The sequence below is a fragment of the Acartia tonsa genome, chromosome 5 (genome assembly GCF_053477335.1).
Source record: "Acartia tonsa isolate MP-2025a chromosome 5, ASM5347733v1, whole genome shotgun sequence".
NCBI classification, from domain to species: domain Eukaryota; kingdom Metazoa; phylum Arthropoda; class Copepoda; order Calanoida; family Acartiidae; genus Acartia; species Acartia tonsa.
This window is the reverse complement of record NC_137264.1, coordinates 17,190,308-17,205,453: the sequence shown is the minus strand read 5'-3', so window position 1 is coordinate 17,205,453 and position 15,146 is coordinate 17,190,308. Positions and strand designations below refer to the sequence as shown.

The following is a 15,146-nucleotide window of genomic DNA, read 5'->3' as shown; positions in this document are numbered from 1 at the left end:
CATTACAAGCTGACCCGCAATTCTCGTGGAAGCTACTCAATTATTAGGTTCCACGACAAACGTAAGAGTCCCAAACGTCAGAGTGGAAAAACATCAGAGTGGACAAACGCAAGAGTCCCAAACGTCAGAGTGGGACAAACGTCAGAGTGGACAAACGCAGGATTTTTGGGACAAACGTCAGAGTGGACATTTTATAAGTAAAACGTATGAGTCTCGATTTTATAATCATTAAAGCGCTGCGGCTAGGTAGGCCAGGGTGCTGAGTGCTGCAGCCAGAGTCATTTTCTTTATGATTAGGTTAGGTTAGGTTATAGGCTAGGGGGCCGAGCGCCCGCGGCTAGGCAGGCTAGGGGGCCTAACTGTCTATTTTTTGTCATATAATTAAAATAGCATAGACTCTGATGTTTTACTTAAGCAATGTCCACTCTGACGTTTGTCCCACTCTGACGTTTGTCCCACTCTGACGTTTGGGACTCTTGCGTTTGGGACTCTTGCGTTTGTCCACTCTGACGTTTGGGACTCTTACGTTTGGGGTAGGACCAATTATTACATCACCCTGGCCTAGAGCTTTGGCAGGTGTTCCAAGATAAAGATAAGCTATGACATTGTAAATGTGAAAGATAAATAAATTTTGTTAGAATAAATAAAATAAAAAAAAAACTGCAATATTAAATGGTAAATGTTTCTTTTTCTGCAATCTAGTTTGTGAAAATGACAGTCACTTTAGATAAATTTCATTTTGCACATTTATTTTGCCTTACACCCGCAAAAATTTTTACATCTCAAAATGTACACAAAACCTACATTTTTTTTAAATGTTTCAATTTGAAGAGACAGAGTTATTTGTGTATTTTTCTTACTGTAAGTCCGACAAATAGTTCTGATTTTAAATGAGGCCTATTTGAATCTTCCTTTTATTTCCAAACCTTCCTTAAGCAAAGAGTTTTAATTTTCAATTCTTTAACTATTACCATCCCTATAGTTTCCTTATTTTCAATCTATTTGAAAATTTGAAATTGCGGGACCCGAAATTGCGTATGTTTTATTATTTTTGTTAAAGTTCACTTTTATGGATATTAGGTCAGGTTGATTTGCAAGCTTTTTGGAATTTTCACATTAGAAGACATTGGCAAGGATTTCTGGGCCAATATAAAACCCTGTGAAACTTGAAAGGGATTTTGTAATCCAAAAACAACGGGTGCGCAGGGGGTATAAAATGTGCCCGCCCTCTTATAAAACCCAAAATTAAAAATATCTTTGCAAAAAAAAAGATGGAATAAAAATGTCCAATGTGTTGCAGTCTATTTTGAAAAAAAACAGTTATTTTGATTAAATTTGATATTTATGCATTGTTTTTTTTATTAGTTTTTAGTTTATTTTCATCTTAGACTTATACAACTTGAATACAATTACAGGGGAAAAAATCAGGTAAATAACTTTGCATGATTCCTTTTATGATTTTTTTTTACAATTTAATAACATTTAAATGTATATCTTCTAGGTTTTTAGATGTTACAGATACAGTTATAAAAAGCAGAAATTTTTTGCATTTCTTGTGATTTAAAGGAAGCCTGCAAGAAATACCACGCTTTAACTGCTGAAAGACTGCCACAAGTAGACCCAATACCCCAAATTTGAAGCCTTCAGCTTCTATAACAAAAAAGTTCTAGGCATTTCAAAATGACATTTTATGTACAATGAAAATTTTGAAAGAATCTCAATGCTAATGTTAGAAATTTTGAAATTAAACTACGTGGCCTAGAAAAAAAATTATAAGCTTATTTTTACCATAAATTTCGGTTGCCAGTAACTAATTATATTTTTACAATAAAAATACACATTTTTATTGTCAACATCAATAAAAAAAATTAAGTTTAACTTGAATTGTACCGAGTGTACTGTAGCCTATCAGAAGGCTGAATAAGCTAAGCAACCAATCACAGCTGAGCTTGTTTTAGTTTTCCCCTTTGTTTCCGCTATGATTTTTGTTCACAAATGCAATTTAAATCGAACTTTTTTCATAGATTTGACTATGAAATGTGGTGTTTTTATTGTAAATATGTAATCAGTTACCGGCAATCTAAATTTCTGACAAAGATAAGGTTATAACTTTATGTCTAGGCAACGTAATTAATATTGTTTTTTCTTTTATGAGCATTGTAAATCTTTCAAAATTTTCATTGTACATGAAATGCTATTTTGAAATGCCTAGAACTTTTTTGTAATTGAAGCTGAAGGCTTCAAATTTGAGGTATTGGGTCTACTTGTGGCAGTCTTTCAGTAGTTAAAGCGTGGTATTTTTTGCAGGCGTCCTTTAAGATATTATTCATCGGATTAATATGCAGCTGCAGGTCCGTCCCTAGATATTTTCTGCTAACTGCACCTTTATAATATTGTTTGATGAAAAGCGAAATTGCACTTATAGAGAATCACCATTTAGTTAGGATGACTAAACACAAAATTTACATGGTTGTTTAATTTTTATGTATGTATAAATAAATGCTTCTATATTTTTGCTTTTTAAAAGTGGCTGTAAAAAAATGGCGAAATTCCCCCCATCAACCTCAAGGGTTTTATACAAATTATTTATCCACAACTGGATGGCCCTAAAGGAATTATTAGTGTTACATTTTTCCTTTAAAACAATGATCTAATAAATTACATTTTTAGGACGTTTTTTAATTATAAATTTTAAATATTTTCAAAGTCCCTACTTAAATGAATGAATGAAGAAGCACAATTCAATAGTGATACAGTTTTTAAAAAATTGATTTTGTTTTAAAAATTTTAAATAGTGAAAAGAAATATCAAAATAGTAAATTGTTAAATACAGTTACCTAGCTTCAACAGAAATTATTTAAAGAAAGTGAGATAGTTATAAAAGGGATCTTTGCAAATTACAAAATCAAATAGAAATATATATTTTTTAAATTGCATTCAATTGATAACAAAGCAAAACATTTTCACATTTTCCTAAGGATAGCAAGATTAGTTGATGTGTTTTTTATAATAATTCTAAAATAGAAAAATAAATACATTGAAAACACATGTCCGAACAAAACACAAACAATCAAACAGTTTGGATGTTTTTTTTTGTCTTGATTGGTCAGTCTGTAATGCTCTTCCTTTACCTTAGATTGTTTGAATATGGTGTTTTGATGAGGCTTGTCTTAGGAATCTCCATAAACGATATGATTTTAAGAATGACAAATAAAAACCCCTAATAAATATTCATTCTCTCTATAGTTAATATGTTAGTCTAAGATTAAAAATAATTGATATTTAAATATTTAAGTTTTTTTGGAATGAAATGAGGAAATGACAATTCACCAAAAATTCTAAACTAATCTTTATTGCTAAAGTTAAACTTTTTTACTCATTCATTAAAAAAAATGTTGCATTCTCTGAAAAGTTTAGAATTAAATCTAATCTAATTAGTACAAGTACAATACAATTATTTTTGTTTGTGAATTTTGTCCTCCTTGCAAAAATTACAAAGAACACTTGTAGAGTAGCTCTGCCTAAACAATATTGGTAAACACTTCTAATAATAATTAATTTACGACGACAAAGTTTTTTATGTACAGTACACTCAGTAAAGAGTTGGTCAATTTGTCTTTTTCAGTAAAAGTACTAAAATTAAAATATAATCAACCCACCCTAATACATATACTATACAAAAAAGTTGGGGATTTGTGATAACAAAAAGTAGTGAGGGCTAATAGTTTTAATTTGTGTCTGAGTGCCAATATTTTATAATTAAATATCACAATTATTTTTTTTATAAAATGTTATCAAATATCCCAAACAAAACACTCTGTATTTAAAAAAAGTAATAATAATAATAAGCATGCCCTACCCTCACCGTCTGCAGGTGCTCTTTCTTCATCTTGGTGGACCCCCTGAACACTCGTGTCCACAGCCACTTCAGGAAGTAGAACAGAGATTTAGGAGTTGGTATGATGTTGAAAGGGGGCGGCACAGTGCCCCCCTCCTCAAAGTATGAGATCCAAAGCTTACTGCGAGCAAATTTCCACTCTGTGTCAGCCTTCTCCTGAAAAAATATAGTTTTGATGATAAATAACAAATGCAAGATTATTGAATCTTGAATTTAAAAAAAATAATGTTAAAAAGTATGTTTAGTTATTTGGAAATATGAAGTTAAAGGCATTGTCAAAATAAGCTGCATTCAAATAAGCATAATTTTTTTTTTGCATTAAAGCAATAATACAAAATTAGATAGACAAACATAATGACAATAATATAATTTTCAACACTGTCATAAAATGTATTAAACAATTGTCTATTTTCTAAATACAAAACACAGTTTATTTACAATATTTGGACATTACAAAACTATTTACATATTTAATATAAATTTAATTCAAACCTTTTCTTGAACAATTGTGTTTTCTTGAATGAAAAGTTCAAACTGAACTATTTTTACGTTTTTACGTATTTTTTTATACTTTTACTAAGATATTAAAGTTTAAAATAGTCACTAATAATCATCATAGATATTAATTTCAAGACAATTATATTTGATTAAGTTACAATTTCTGACGAAAACCTGCCTACTCATCATTGGATTTTAAATTGTTTAAAAATAATACACATTTAACATTTGAATATTGCTTTAATTTGTATTTCCTTGCTTCACTTCTTCATTAAAGTAGATTATTTCATTACTCCTAAAATTAAATTGGTAAAAGGAAAAATGGAATTAATTATGAGAAAGTATTGTGACATCCTTATCAAAATGTGAGTATAAAAAGCACATTCTGTCAAGAGTTTGACTGTCAGCAAAGAAAAATTACATAAGAGGTATACATTTCCAAGTTCTTTTACACAAAATGCTTATCTTAAAAAGTGCATCAAAAGCACACATAAACATTTTACTTTCCTCTTACTTCTTAGAGGCAAGCATATTTTTTTGGTAATATTATACATTTTATTAGTGCAGTTAGTTTATAATTAAGTTATGTCTGTGTACACCAATCCATACCTAACTCTGGGTGCATGTCACAAAATCTAACGTTTTTAGCTTTTATGTATTATTTTTAGTATATCCACAGTTAATCTAAAACTATTACATTTCCCTAATATCACACTTGTAAAACTTTATGTTTGAAAAAACAGTTTATTGTACTTTTTAATCCAGGCTTTTGTTAACCTCTTATGATTATGTACATTTTATTCAATTGTAACATGCAATAAAGTCACTGCTAATTATTATAATTTTATCAAATTTACAATTAATTGATAATTAGTGTTTTCATTTGTGTTAAATAATAGTTGAGTAAGATTTTACAAACTATTCATTATCTTTAAGAATTTATGTCTCGTTTTAAGTATATCTACTAATAAAATACCCATGAAAAAGAAGAACATTGAGAAGGTACATTTGTTTGAAGATGAAAAAATCTTCAACATCAAAAAGATTGATGTAATCTTCTTATTAGTTTTTGTTTAAAGTAAAACCATGCTTTAAAGAAAAATACTAAAATGTAGATATACAATCCAAATATTTATCATCAACTTATAAACATTTTTAATGCAACTGGTTTCAAGAGCAGTTTAAATCTTATTAAAATAAATTTTTTTATCTTTGTACAATTGCAATATGTAGTTATTCCAATAATCATTTAAGATTTTTTCATGGTTATTATTTATGCTGCAATAAATGAACAATGATTATTCAAGAATCTTTTTATTTGCAGCATAGTGCAATGAGAAATATAACAATAGAACTAATAAAGTTTCTTGTTGTATATAAATATAATAAACACAGCTGTAACTTATGGATATCATTTTTAATACATAATGCATTGTTGCTTTATAAACTTGAACTTAAACTCTATATAATTGGGAAATTAATTACAGCATTATATCCTTTAAAAACTGTTAATGAGAATAAATAAAATAGAGTCATTGTGCGGATAGATTATAAATCACCATTAGATGTCTGTCTGTCAATGTTAAGAATTGGATCTTGCTAATTGCGGATCTAGTATGGAACTCCTTTACAGGAAGCCTTCCTTCGGTCTAGGGAAGGTTATTAGGTTTGAAGTTTAATAACAATTTTGGGGAGGAAACCTTAATCATCTCTTCTTTTTTCTTTATCTTAGCTATATAATGTTGTATGTATTAATAAAAAAATAGGTATAGGATAAGTAATAGAAGACTTATTTTGGATTTAGGAGAGGGCATACAATACCAAAAATCTTTTTTACAACTTGCATATAAACAGAATATGAAAAGTCTATTTCTAGTTTCATTCATTCCAAATTCTTACAAAAATCCATATCTTGAAAAAATTTAATAATTATGGCAAATGTTAACATATAAAAAGCCTTCCTTTCAAAAAAATATTTTTCTCTCAAATAAAGCAAATATGTAATACTTGTGCATTTTAAAAACATAGATGTATACAGCTTTCGAAAGAACTACCAAAACTCATCCTTTAATATTTCAACATAAGAGCAGTAAAACGTTAATATGTGCCAGTACAAACTTGAGGAACCAATCCAAACTTTTAAAATTTCCATAGACAAAAATTATTCTTTGAAAGATGTTATCTGTTAATATCAAATTTGCTTTCTGTATACACCTATATGAGTTCTGTTCATACCTGAATATCATTCTTCTTTCTACCTTCTTTTAAAGCCTTGAACTAAAAATTTCAATTTTTTTACTTTTTTTTATATTGTTAATTATATGAATTATCTTGTTAAATTTAAAAGGAAATTTTACTCATAAATGATTAAATTTGATTCTGCATAAGTATCTAATTAGGTTACATAATTGTAGTTAATGGAAAATTTTTCATTTAACTGTAATATGGAAACTTATTTCAAGAAAAAAAAATTCTTATTCAATCTATATTGAATGGTTGCAAAACCTACCTTTCACCTCTGAGTTATTATTATTTATAACCAGATTTTATAGTAATTTTGTGCTTGATTGTAAGCATTAAGCTTTACAGCAATACTCTATGTACTCATTGAATTAGATATTAATTATCATTTGGACTATATTCTAACAAGAAAAAAGTTGAACTGAAACAGAAACATTTTATGGAGTATAATTTAAATTTCTATTCTAAAAGTTTATATTTTTTAGGCTTTTGAATTTGATATATATTAACTTTAACTTTGTTTCTTCTAACTCTTAGAAATCTTTATTCAGTTGGTTAGGTTAGGAAAAGAAAAAAAAAATATTAAAATAATGAAAGATCATTACCAAGAAAAGAAAACTAATTGAGATATTTGAAGTATAAAATTTAAGAGGATTTTTTATCTAATCCAGAATAACAAGATTAAAGTTAATATAAAACTTTTTTATAATTATGTTATTAATAGATTTATCTTAAAGATTTAAAGTAATTTATATACATAAGTACTTGTAAAATTAAGTCCCCCATCCCTTCGTTTATTTAACTTTGAATTAAAATGTAAAAATATAAATAATAAAATAAAAATCCAATGTTCTTAAATATATTTAGAAATTTTAAATTTCCCAACTATTATATTTTTAAATGTTAATTTAATGTAAAACAATTTGCAGTCTTATTAGTATTTTTTGCAGAGATAAATCTAATATAAAAGTTTTCATTCAGACAGACATTTGTACTAAATGTTTATTAGGTTTTTTTCTCTAAATATTAACTAAACATATAGTAGTAGAAATGGTGGCATCTTTCTATCCCATTTATTTTTTATGTTTAATAATAAAAGTGCTATATGCATTATAGAAGGTCAAGTATATATTAATAATATTAAACAGAAAGCATATGTTAAAAAGTAGCAAAGTATTTTTTCTCTGATTTATCACTTAATTCCAGGAACAATTAACATGATAAACATAATAAACCATCAAAAAATATTGGTAGATATTGCAACTTTGTTCATATCAATCATTTTTATTAAGCTAACCATAGGAAGAACAAGTTTGTAAAATTTGGGAGGTATCTTTTATAGTACACTGCCCCCATCCCCCATCCTCGTGTTTTTCTCCTAACTTTTTTCATTGCTGTTGTGATAATTAAGACTAACTAACAAATACAACTTTAGAGTTGCTATTCTGCCCCACCCCAAAAAACAACAACATATTAATATAGTTTTTCGATAATGTAGAGAGCACTTAAATATAAAAAAAAGAATAAGTCTCGTTTCTGCACATATGTAATGTTTGATAATATATTATAATGTTTTCTTTTAATAAAAATGTTTATGCCATTAGTAGAAGACAGAACAAACTAAGGTAGAGTTATTTTTTTTCTAAACATTGATCAACACAAAGTAAAATCTTCAAATGCAATTTAAGAATAAATATAGTCTAGAGTATTTTATCATTCTTTGTGAAAAAATCAAAAATCATAACTAGAACAAAAATGAACTTCTATGACTTGATACAAAGGGTTTTAAAATAATAGATTTAATGTTATGAGAGGTGTTTTAAAACAAATTATTTTGTAAGACATATCTATAATGTGCTATTAGTGCATAAAACTATGTATGCAAGCATGAATGTAGATTTCTAACACAAAAAGTCATATTTTGGTTGATTTTGAATAGAACTGCAAACTTTTTGTTAAAAACTTTACAGGGTCAATCAGGGATCTAAAGGGATAAGACAATGGCCGAAAAATTGATGTACAGCCCATATGATGATATACAAAATTACCTCTTCTGTAGATTACAATTCGTGGGTGAAACATTTAGACGATCTCAACTTTATTAACGAACCAATCAAAACTCAATAACTGCCAATAATGATTATAATCTATTCTCAGAAACTGCATTGAAGATTTTAACAGTGTTTTTGTTTATTTATCCATTATATTTTTATTTAATCATTTCATATATTTTCTTCAAATGAGTAGGAAAATAAGTTTCTCAAAGTCAAGTCAAGTAGAAAAAACTCTAAAGAGTTTATAAAAGATAAAAATAATAACGGGAGAGCTGTAATGAAAAAGAGTAAAAGGTAAACATGAATTTTTATGACAATTTTTAAGATTTAAATTCTGATAAAATCAACAGAATTAGGGCTTAAAAATTGAAAAAAATAATATGAATTTATGAAATGATTTTAAATATATTGGATAAAACTAATTTTGTTATAAGTTTGTTTTGTAACAAGAACAAATATAAAACTAGTAGTAGAGCTGTGAAGGCATTTACTAAACATTTCTAAATAATAATAATAATAATTAACACCTTTAACTAAACAGAACATGAAAAATTGGGATATTTTTTGTGTGTATTGAAGGTGAGTCAGCAGAAAGGGGACTTGTGACGTCTTGCCTCCAAGGTCTTTTAGAAAAAAGTGTGGAAACCCATAGTCGAAAAATAATTTGATTTTCTGTTAGATTTTTTATAATACCGGGTGTTCAAAAAATGTGTAAAGAAAACTCTGTTGCTGGCAGTATTTCAGGCCATTTGTAATTTTTAAGCCATGAAGATAATAAAATTTACTGAAATAGGGGCTTTAAGTAAAAAATACACCCTTTTTTCAATACAATTCCATGTAGTTTAAACTTAATACATCTTTAAAAAAACGTAATCAACAAATTTCGAACACCCTAATTACTCATATAAGCTTTTTATATACAAAGCATTTTTTTTTCAAAAATCATTGCTTTAAAAAAATATTTAACATTTTTCGGGTATGACCACCTTCTAAATTTTATAAATTACCCTGGAGTTACCCCCACGGTCACAAGACGATTACAAAATGACCGATTTTATGACATGTACACTGTACAGCCTGTTACGCGGTGCTCTTCCAAAATAAAAGTGAAAAGGGTTTGGGGGAGTATTTATATTCTACTTTGTTTGTTAAATACATGAATACGTAAAATAAGGTATATTTTTTTGCATAAATGCTATAAAAATTGTATACATATATACTAAAATTGGCCTTTTACAGTTCATATGTTAAAATATTTTTTTAATGAGAGCAATGCCGCGGAAAAGTTGCAATCGTCGCGTGACCGTGGGCTGCGCTGACTTACCGAGTTTACCGAAATCATCTGGTAGCTGTGATTCATCATGGCGATCAACAGGTTGAGCAGGACAATGATGTTAATCACGGAGAAAGATCCGAACATGGTTAGACCCCAGAACCTTAATAAAGATGTTAGTGGCTCAAATTCTAAATTTTGTTTTGTTTATAGGTTAATCTACAATATATACAATATACATTATAATTTCTGGGAATTTTTTTTATCCTCGATCAGTATCCCAAAGGCTTAGAATTATAGCATAAAACTATATTAGACTTTTAAAATAAAATTATAGGTAATAAAATAATACCATCCAAGGACCAAAATGAGGCTTTCCTAAACTGCAGCTTTATTGTTTAACAAGATCTTAACGTATAAGTACAATATTATAACTTTAAAGAGTCAAAAAAATCAAAAAAAAATCTTTTACTAATATCCGTAAAGACATTGTAAATGAAGTAATTTGTCATGGACAAAATGAATTATAAAGTAGCTTTTCCACGAATAAATGAGTAAATAGTACCTTAAAAACGCGTTGATAACTTTCAGACTAACGGAAAGACATGTCTTTGTACATTGTACATTGAAATAATTACGGTCCTACCTTGTGAACGCCTTGATACCAGTGAGTTCAAAGTTGTCAAGATCTACGAGACCAAAACTCGCCCAGAACAAAGTTTGAGAGGTCTCCCAAATACTAAATATCAACAGTGTCCATACACAATTACCAAGTTTTACATGGTTACAAAATACACATAAATAGAATATAAATAAATGGAAATATATTTGTGAAAATATCCTGTGTATGTGTATAAAACAATATGTAATGCAAAATACACTTTTAATTTAATTTTTTTGTGAGTTTTAAATTCAACAAATAAAAATAACCATAAGTAGGGCAGCAATAGCAAGCTAACATAATTATCAAGAAAAACAAAAGTTTAGTTATACAGTAAGAGTAGAACAATTCAGTCAATCGATGTATTAGAATATTTCAGTAACTGAATAATTTTTTGTGATGGTATAAATTCTTCAGAATCAGGGACCGTTGGTCAGTTGTCAACAGATACGAAAATTTAAGTTATAGGATGTTTCTAAAATTTAACTTTTAATTAGTACCTTATGGAAATAAGCAAATTTGGATTTCTAAAATTTACTGAAGAAAGTATAAAAGACATTAAATAAAAGCCAATTGTGCTATAGGAATTAGTGAACTTGTTGGGATACTCATAAACTTGTAAAGTTTGTTTCTGTAGCAAAGTTGATAAAAGTATCAGTTTATACATTTATAGATTCTAAATATTTCATCTTTTCACAAATTTTAAATACAAATTTATTTTGTTAAGAAGAACTTTTCAAGGAAAACTGCCGTTCTTTAGATATTACTGAACATAAAAACTTACTTTTCAAATCTTCTATAGGCCAAACAATGGTTGATTTCAACTACTATGTTGTTATTTCTCTCATAGGCAAGCTAAAATAAAGATAATAATAGATAAAATAAATAGACATTATATATTTAGATGGCCCATCCGACCCTAAAATTCGATAAACTTAAAAAGAGATTCCTCTCAAACAAGCACCTATGTTAATATTTTTTGGATTCATGTAAAACATGCAACGAAATTTGTCAAGGATATAATTTCTAGAAAGTTTTATTCTACGGAATTGAATTATTCAAAGCTAGCTTATCATAAGTTTTGACAGACTTCACACTAATAGGAAATAAATTTTTACCAAAATAACATAACCACGTTATGTTATTTGTTGGCTCAAAAACTGGTACTTTTGATTAATTGTGATTAGCTTGTATCAAACTTTTAAACCAATAATTTTAACCTACAGAAAGAGTATTTATGTTTATCATCATTGGGAATGTAACAACCAATATATCAACCAATGTCCTATCCCATAAGATCCCTGATAAAAACCAAATGAAAATGAGAACCACATCCAGAGGTTTTGTTGAGAATTTTGGTTAAAGTTTATGTGTACATGAATGATCTTGCCATTTCCGACCTTTTCTATCACAGGGTTCAATATTTGAAACAAGGATGACAACATCCATAAGTAGCGAAGCACAAAAATTGTGGATGGGAATACGTAGAAGTAGATTTAAAATCAATAATAGATTTATTGGAGAAAATAAACATGAAACCTTGTTTTATTTTGTATGATGAAGATGGTTAAAGTAAATTACATACTAGATGCACATAACAATGGGAAAAAATATTTTGAAACTGTTAATGCAAAAAAGTTTTAAAATTGGACCAAAAATGCCAAAGATATGGGGAAATATATCAACATATAAAAATAGCCAAAAACCTGCTAAAAGGCAGTTTGGCCGCCATTGTTTCTTTTCATAAAACGCCAGAAATTTAATTTTAATATCTTTAACTGAAAAATTTATGAAAATTGAACCATAAACACCAAAGATATGGGTAAAAATGTGAAAAATATAAAAATAGCCAAAAACCTGCAAAAAGGCAGTCTGACTGTCGTTGTTGTTTTCTTCAAACGACAGGAAATTTAATTTTGATATCTTTAACTGAAAAAAATTCGAAAATCGGACCATAAACACCAAAGATATGGAGAAAAATGTGAAAAATATAAAAATAGCCAAAAACCTGCAAAAAGGCAGTCTGACCGTCATTGTTGTTTTCTTCAAATGACGGGAAATTTAATTTTGATATCTTTAACTGAAAAAATTTTGAAAATCAGACCATAAACACCAAAGATATGGGGAAAATTTGGAAAATATAAAAAATAGCCTAAAACCTGCTATAAAGCAGTCCGACCGCCATTGATGTTTTATAGTTAATTGTGCTCCTTAATGATGGGAATGTTGTCAAAAAATTTCAGCTCTCTATCTTTTATAGGAGCCGAGAAAATCACGTTTCCCCCAATTCATTAATCACGGACGGACAGACGGACGGACATTGTGAATTATAGAGTAGCTTCGCTACTAAAAAGAAAAATATAGCAGAGTACGCTGAACATGAAAATTTTATTCATTCACCAATGACTGATTGTAGCTCTCAAATTTTATTTATTGTATTCCACTTTAATGTTAATATTTCATATTAGTGTCTTGTAGGGGAATATAGCCATAACCTTTTCAATAGACTTAAATGAAAATCTATAAATAATAAAGCCAAAACCACCCTGGGATATACTTGAATTGGAGAACTCAACCAGTTAAATTCTTATTAAAATCTTAATTTTTACAGATACAAAACTTTTCTACTTTATTTAATAGTATATCTAAATTTACTTTTACGGGAGTCCTAAAGTATAAACATTGCACGATAAAATAATGTATACCCCAAATTATAATGTACATAATTACCCTTTTCGTATTCAAAAGTTTTCTTTGGACATTTTTTTAAAACCAACGAATAAGAAGGCCTGTTAATAAAACGTTGGCAAAAAGTAGACAATATCCCGACCTTCCCTGTTAAGGCACTGTTTTACAAGAAATACATATATGTAATTGTATACATGTATTGCAAGAAATGTTTAGAACTATTCTTTTTAACTTGAAATTGTGTCAGAAATTTGCCAAACTATTACATTGTAAAGAAAATTACTTTTTTATATGTCCGTTCGTCTGTCAATCTGTAAAGCTGTGGAAAATAAGATTTTCTCGGGGGCTTTTTTTGTGTGTGAAAATTTCCTATGTCAAAGAACATTAAGAATATGATCTGCTTGGTTCGCCGGTCTGTCAGTAACATGTGTCTCTTATTGCTTTACAGACATAGACAAAGTAAATTGTGTACTGGATGCTGTTTGGAAAGGGGTATCTTCCAGGGGTGGGATGAAAGACTAAACTTTAAATTACACTGGTACACAAAGTACTATAACCATATTGTCTTATTAGTTATTAGGTTACTTTCTTTGAATTGTCTTATTCCTAAAGATATCTGGGTATCTTAACAAAATAGCATCCAAGAATTTCACTTTTCCCCCATATTAAATTATAGAGTAGACTCGCTACTATAAATCACAGTAACTCATATAGTGAGCTACTAAAAGAGTAAAGGAATTTATAAAAAAACCAAACAGCAATATAAAGATTACGAATAATATTAAAAAGAACCCTAGCTGCCCTAGAATAATATTGAACAGACCCCTAGCTGCCCCAGAAATATATTGAATAATATTGAACAGTACCCTAGCTGCCCCAGAAATATATTAAATAATATTGAACAGACCCCTAGCTGCCCCAGAAATATATTGAATAATATTGAACAGAACCCTAGCTGCCCCAGAAATATATTGAATAATATTGAACAGAACCCTAGCTGCCCCAGAAATATATTGAATAATATTGAACAGAACCCTAGCTGCCCCAGAAAGCATTCAAAGTAAAACATTTCTCTGGTTTTCTTCTTCCGGTCCCATAATCTTCCTAGGGACATGAATACGGGAAAACAAACGGCAGTTTCACTTATTTATAAACAGAGCTTTAAAACATAAAGAATAAATGGTTTGATGTTAAATAAATCATCATAATAAAGGTTCCATATGCCATTATGTCAATGGCTGGAATATCATCGACATAAATCATGGTTTTAAAATGTTGACTTTGTTTTATTAAAAGTTTATGTGGCTTACATATTATCGATATTACGTTGATCTAATAAATAGTCTTAGATGTAGTCTATTTTAAACGGCAAAAAATGTTTGGCACCTTCCCTCAAAGCAGCTTATTAATCACTAATACCCTCCCTCCCCCCCCCCCACATTAACCTTATTTTGAAATATGTAAGAAGGTGGTAGTTTTTCGTTTGCTTGTTTAATACTTCAGGTAAGTTCAGGTTAGGTTATATTGGGTACAGGGTAGCCACACATGGTTAGGATTAGAAAACCTTCCCCTCCCACCTTACTTTCAATCTATTATAAAATAACTAGAGTGGGGGAGGGGGTAGCGCTCAACAGGCACTTGTTGTGAAAGTACCAAAAGTTTTCATGTTTAGTTTAGGTTAAACAAAAATTTTCTACATACTTTGCTACTTTTTTTCCCAAAGGTATAACATACTGAAAGAATATTTATTCTCTACTTATTAAATGATCTTCTCCATTGATCATCGCACATTTTTGTTATTAAAAATGTTTCATAATACTGGGGGAAAAAAAC

General features: G+C 28.7%; 1 protein-coding gene across 1 annotated transcript in view; it reads right to left on the bottom strand.

Annotated features, from left to right (window-relative positions):
* Positions 1–15,146, bottom strand: part of Trpgamma (Transient receptor potential cation channel gamma) — a 121,364-nt gene that overhangs the window by 29,391 nt on the left and 76,827 nt on the right. Inside the window, 4 exon segments of the mRNA XM_080160558.1 lie at positions 3,860–4,054; positions 10,016–10,127; positions 10,611–10,703; positions 11,410–11,480. Coding sequence (XP_080016684.1) covers positions 3,860–4,054; positions 10,016–10,127; positions 10,611–10,703; positions 11,410–11,480 — 471 coding nt within the window.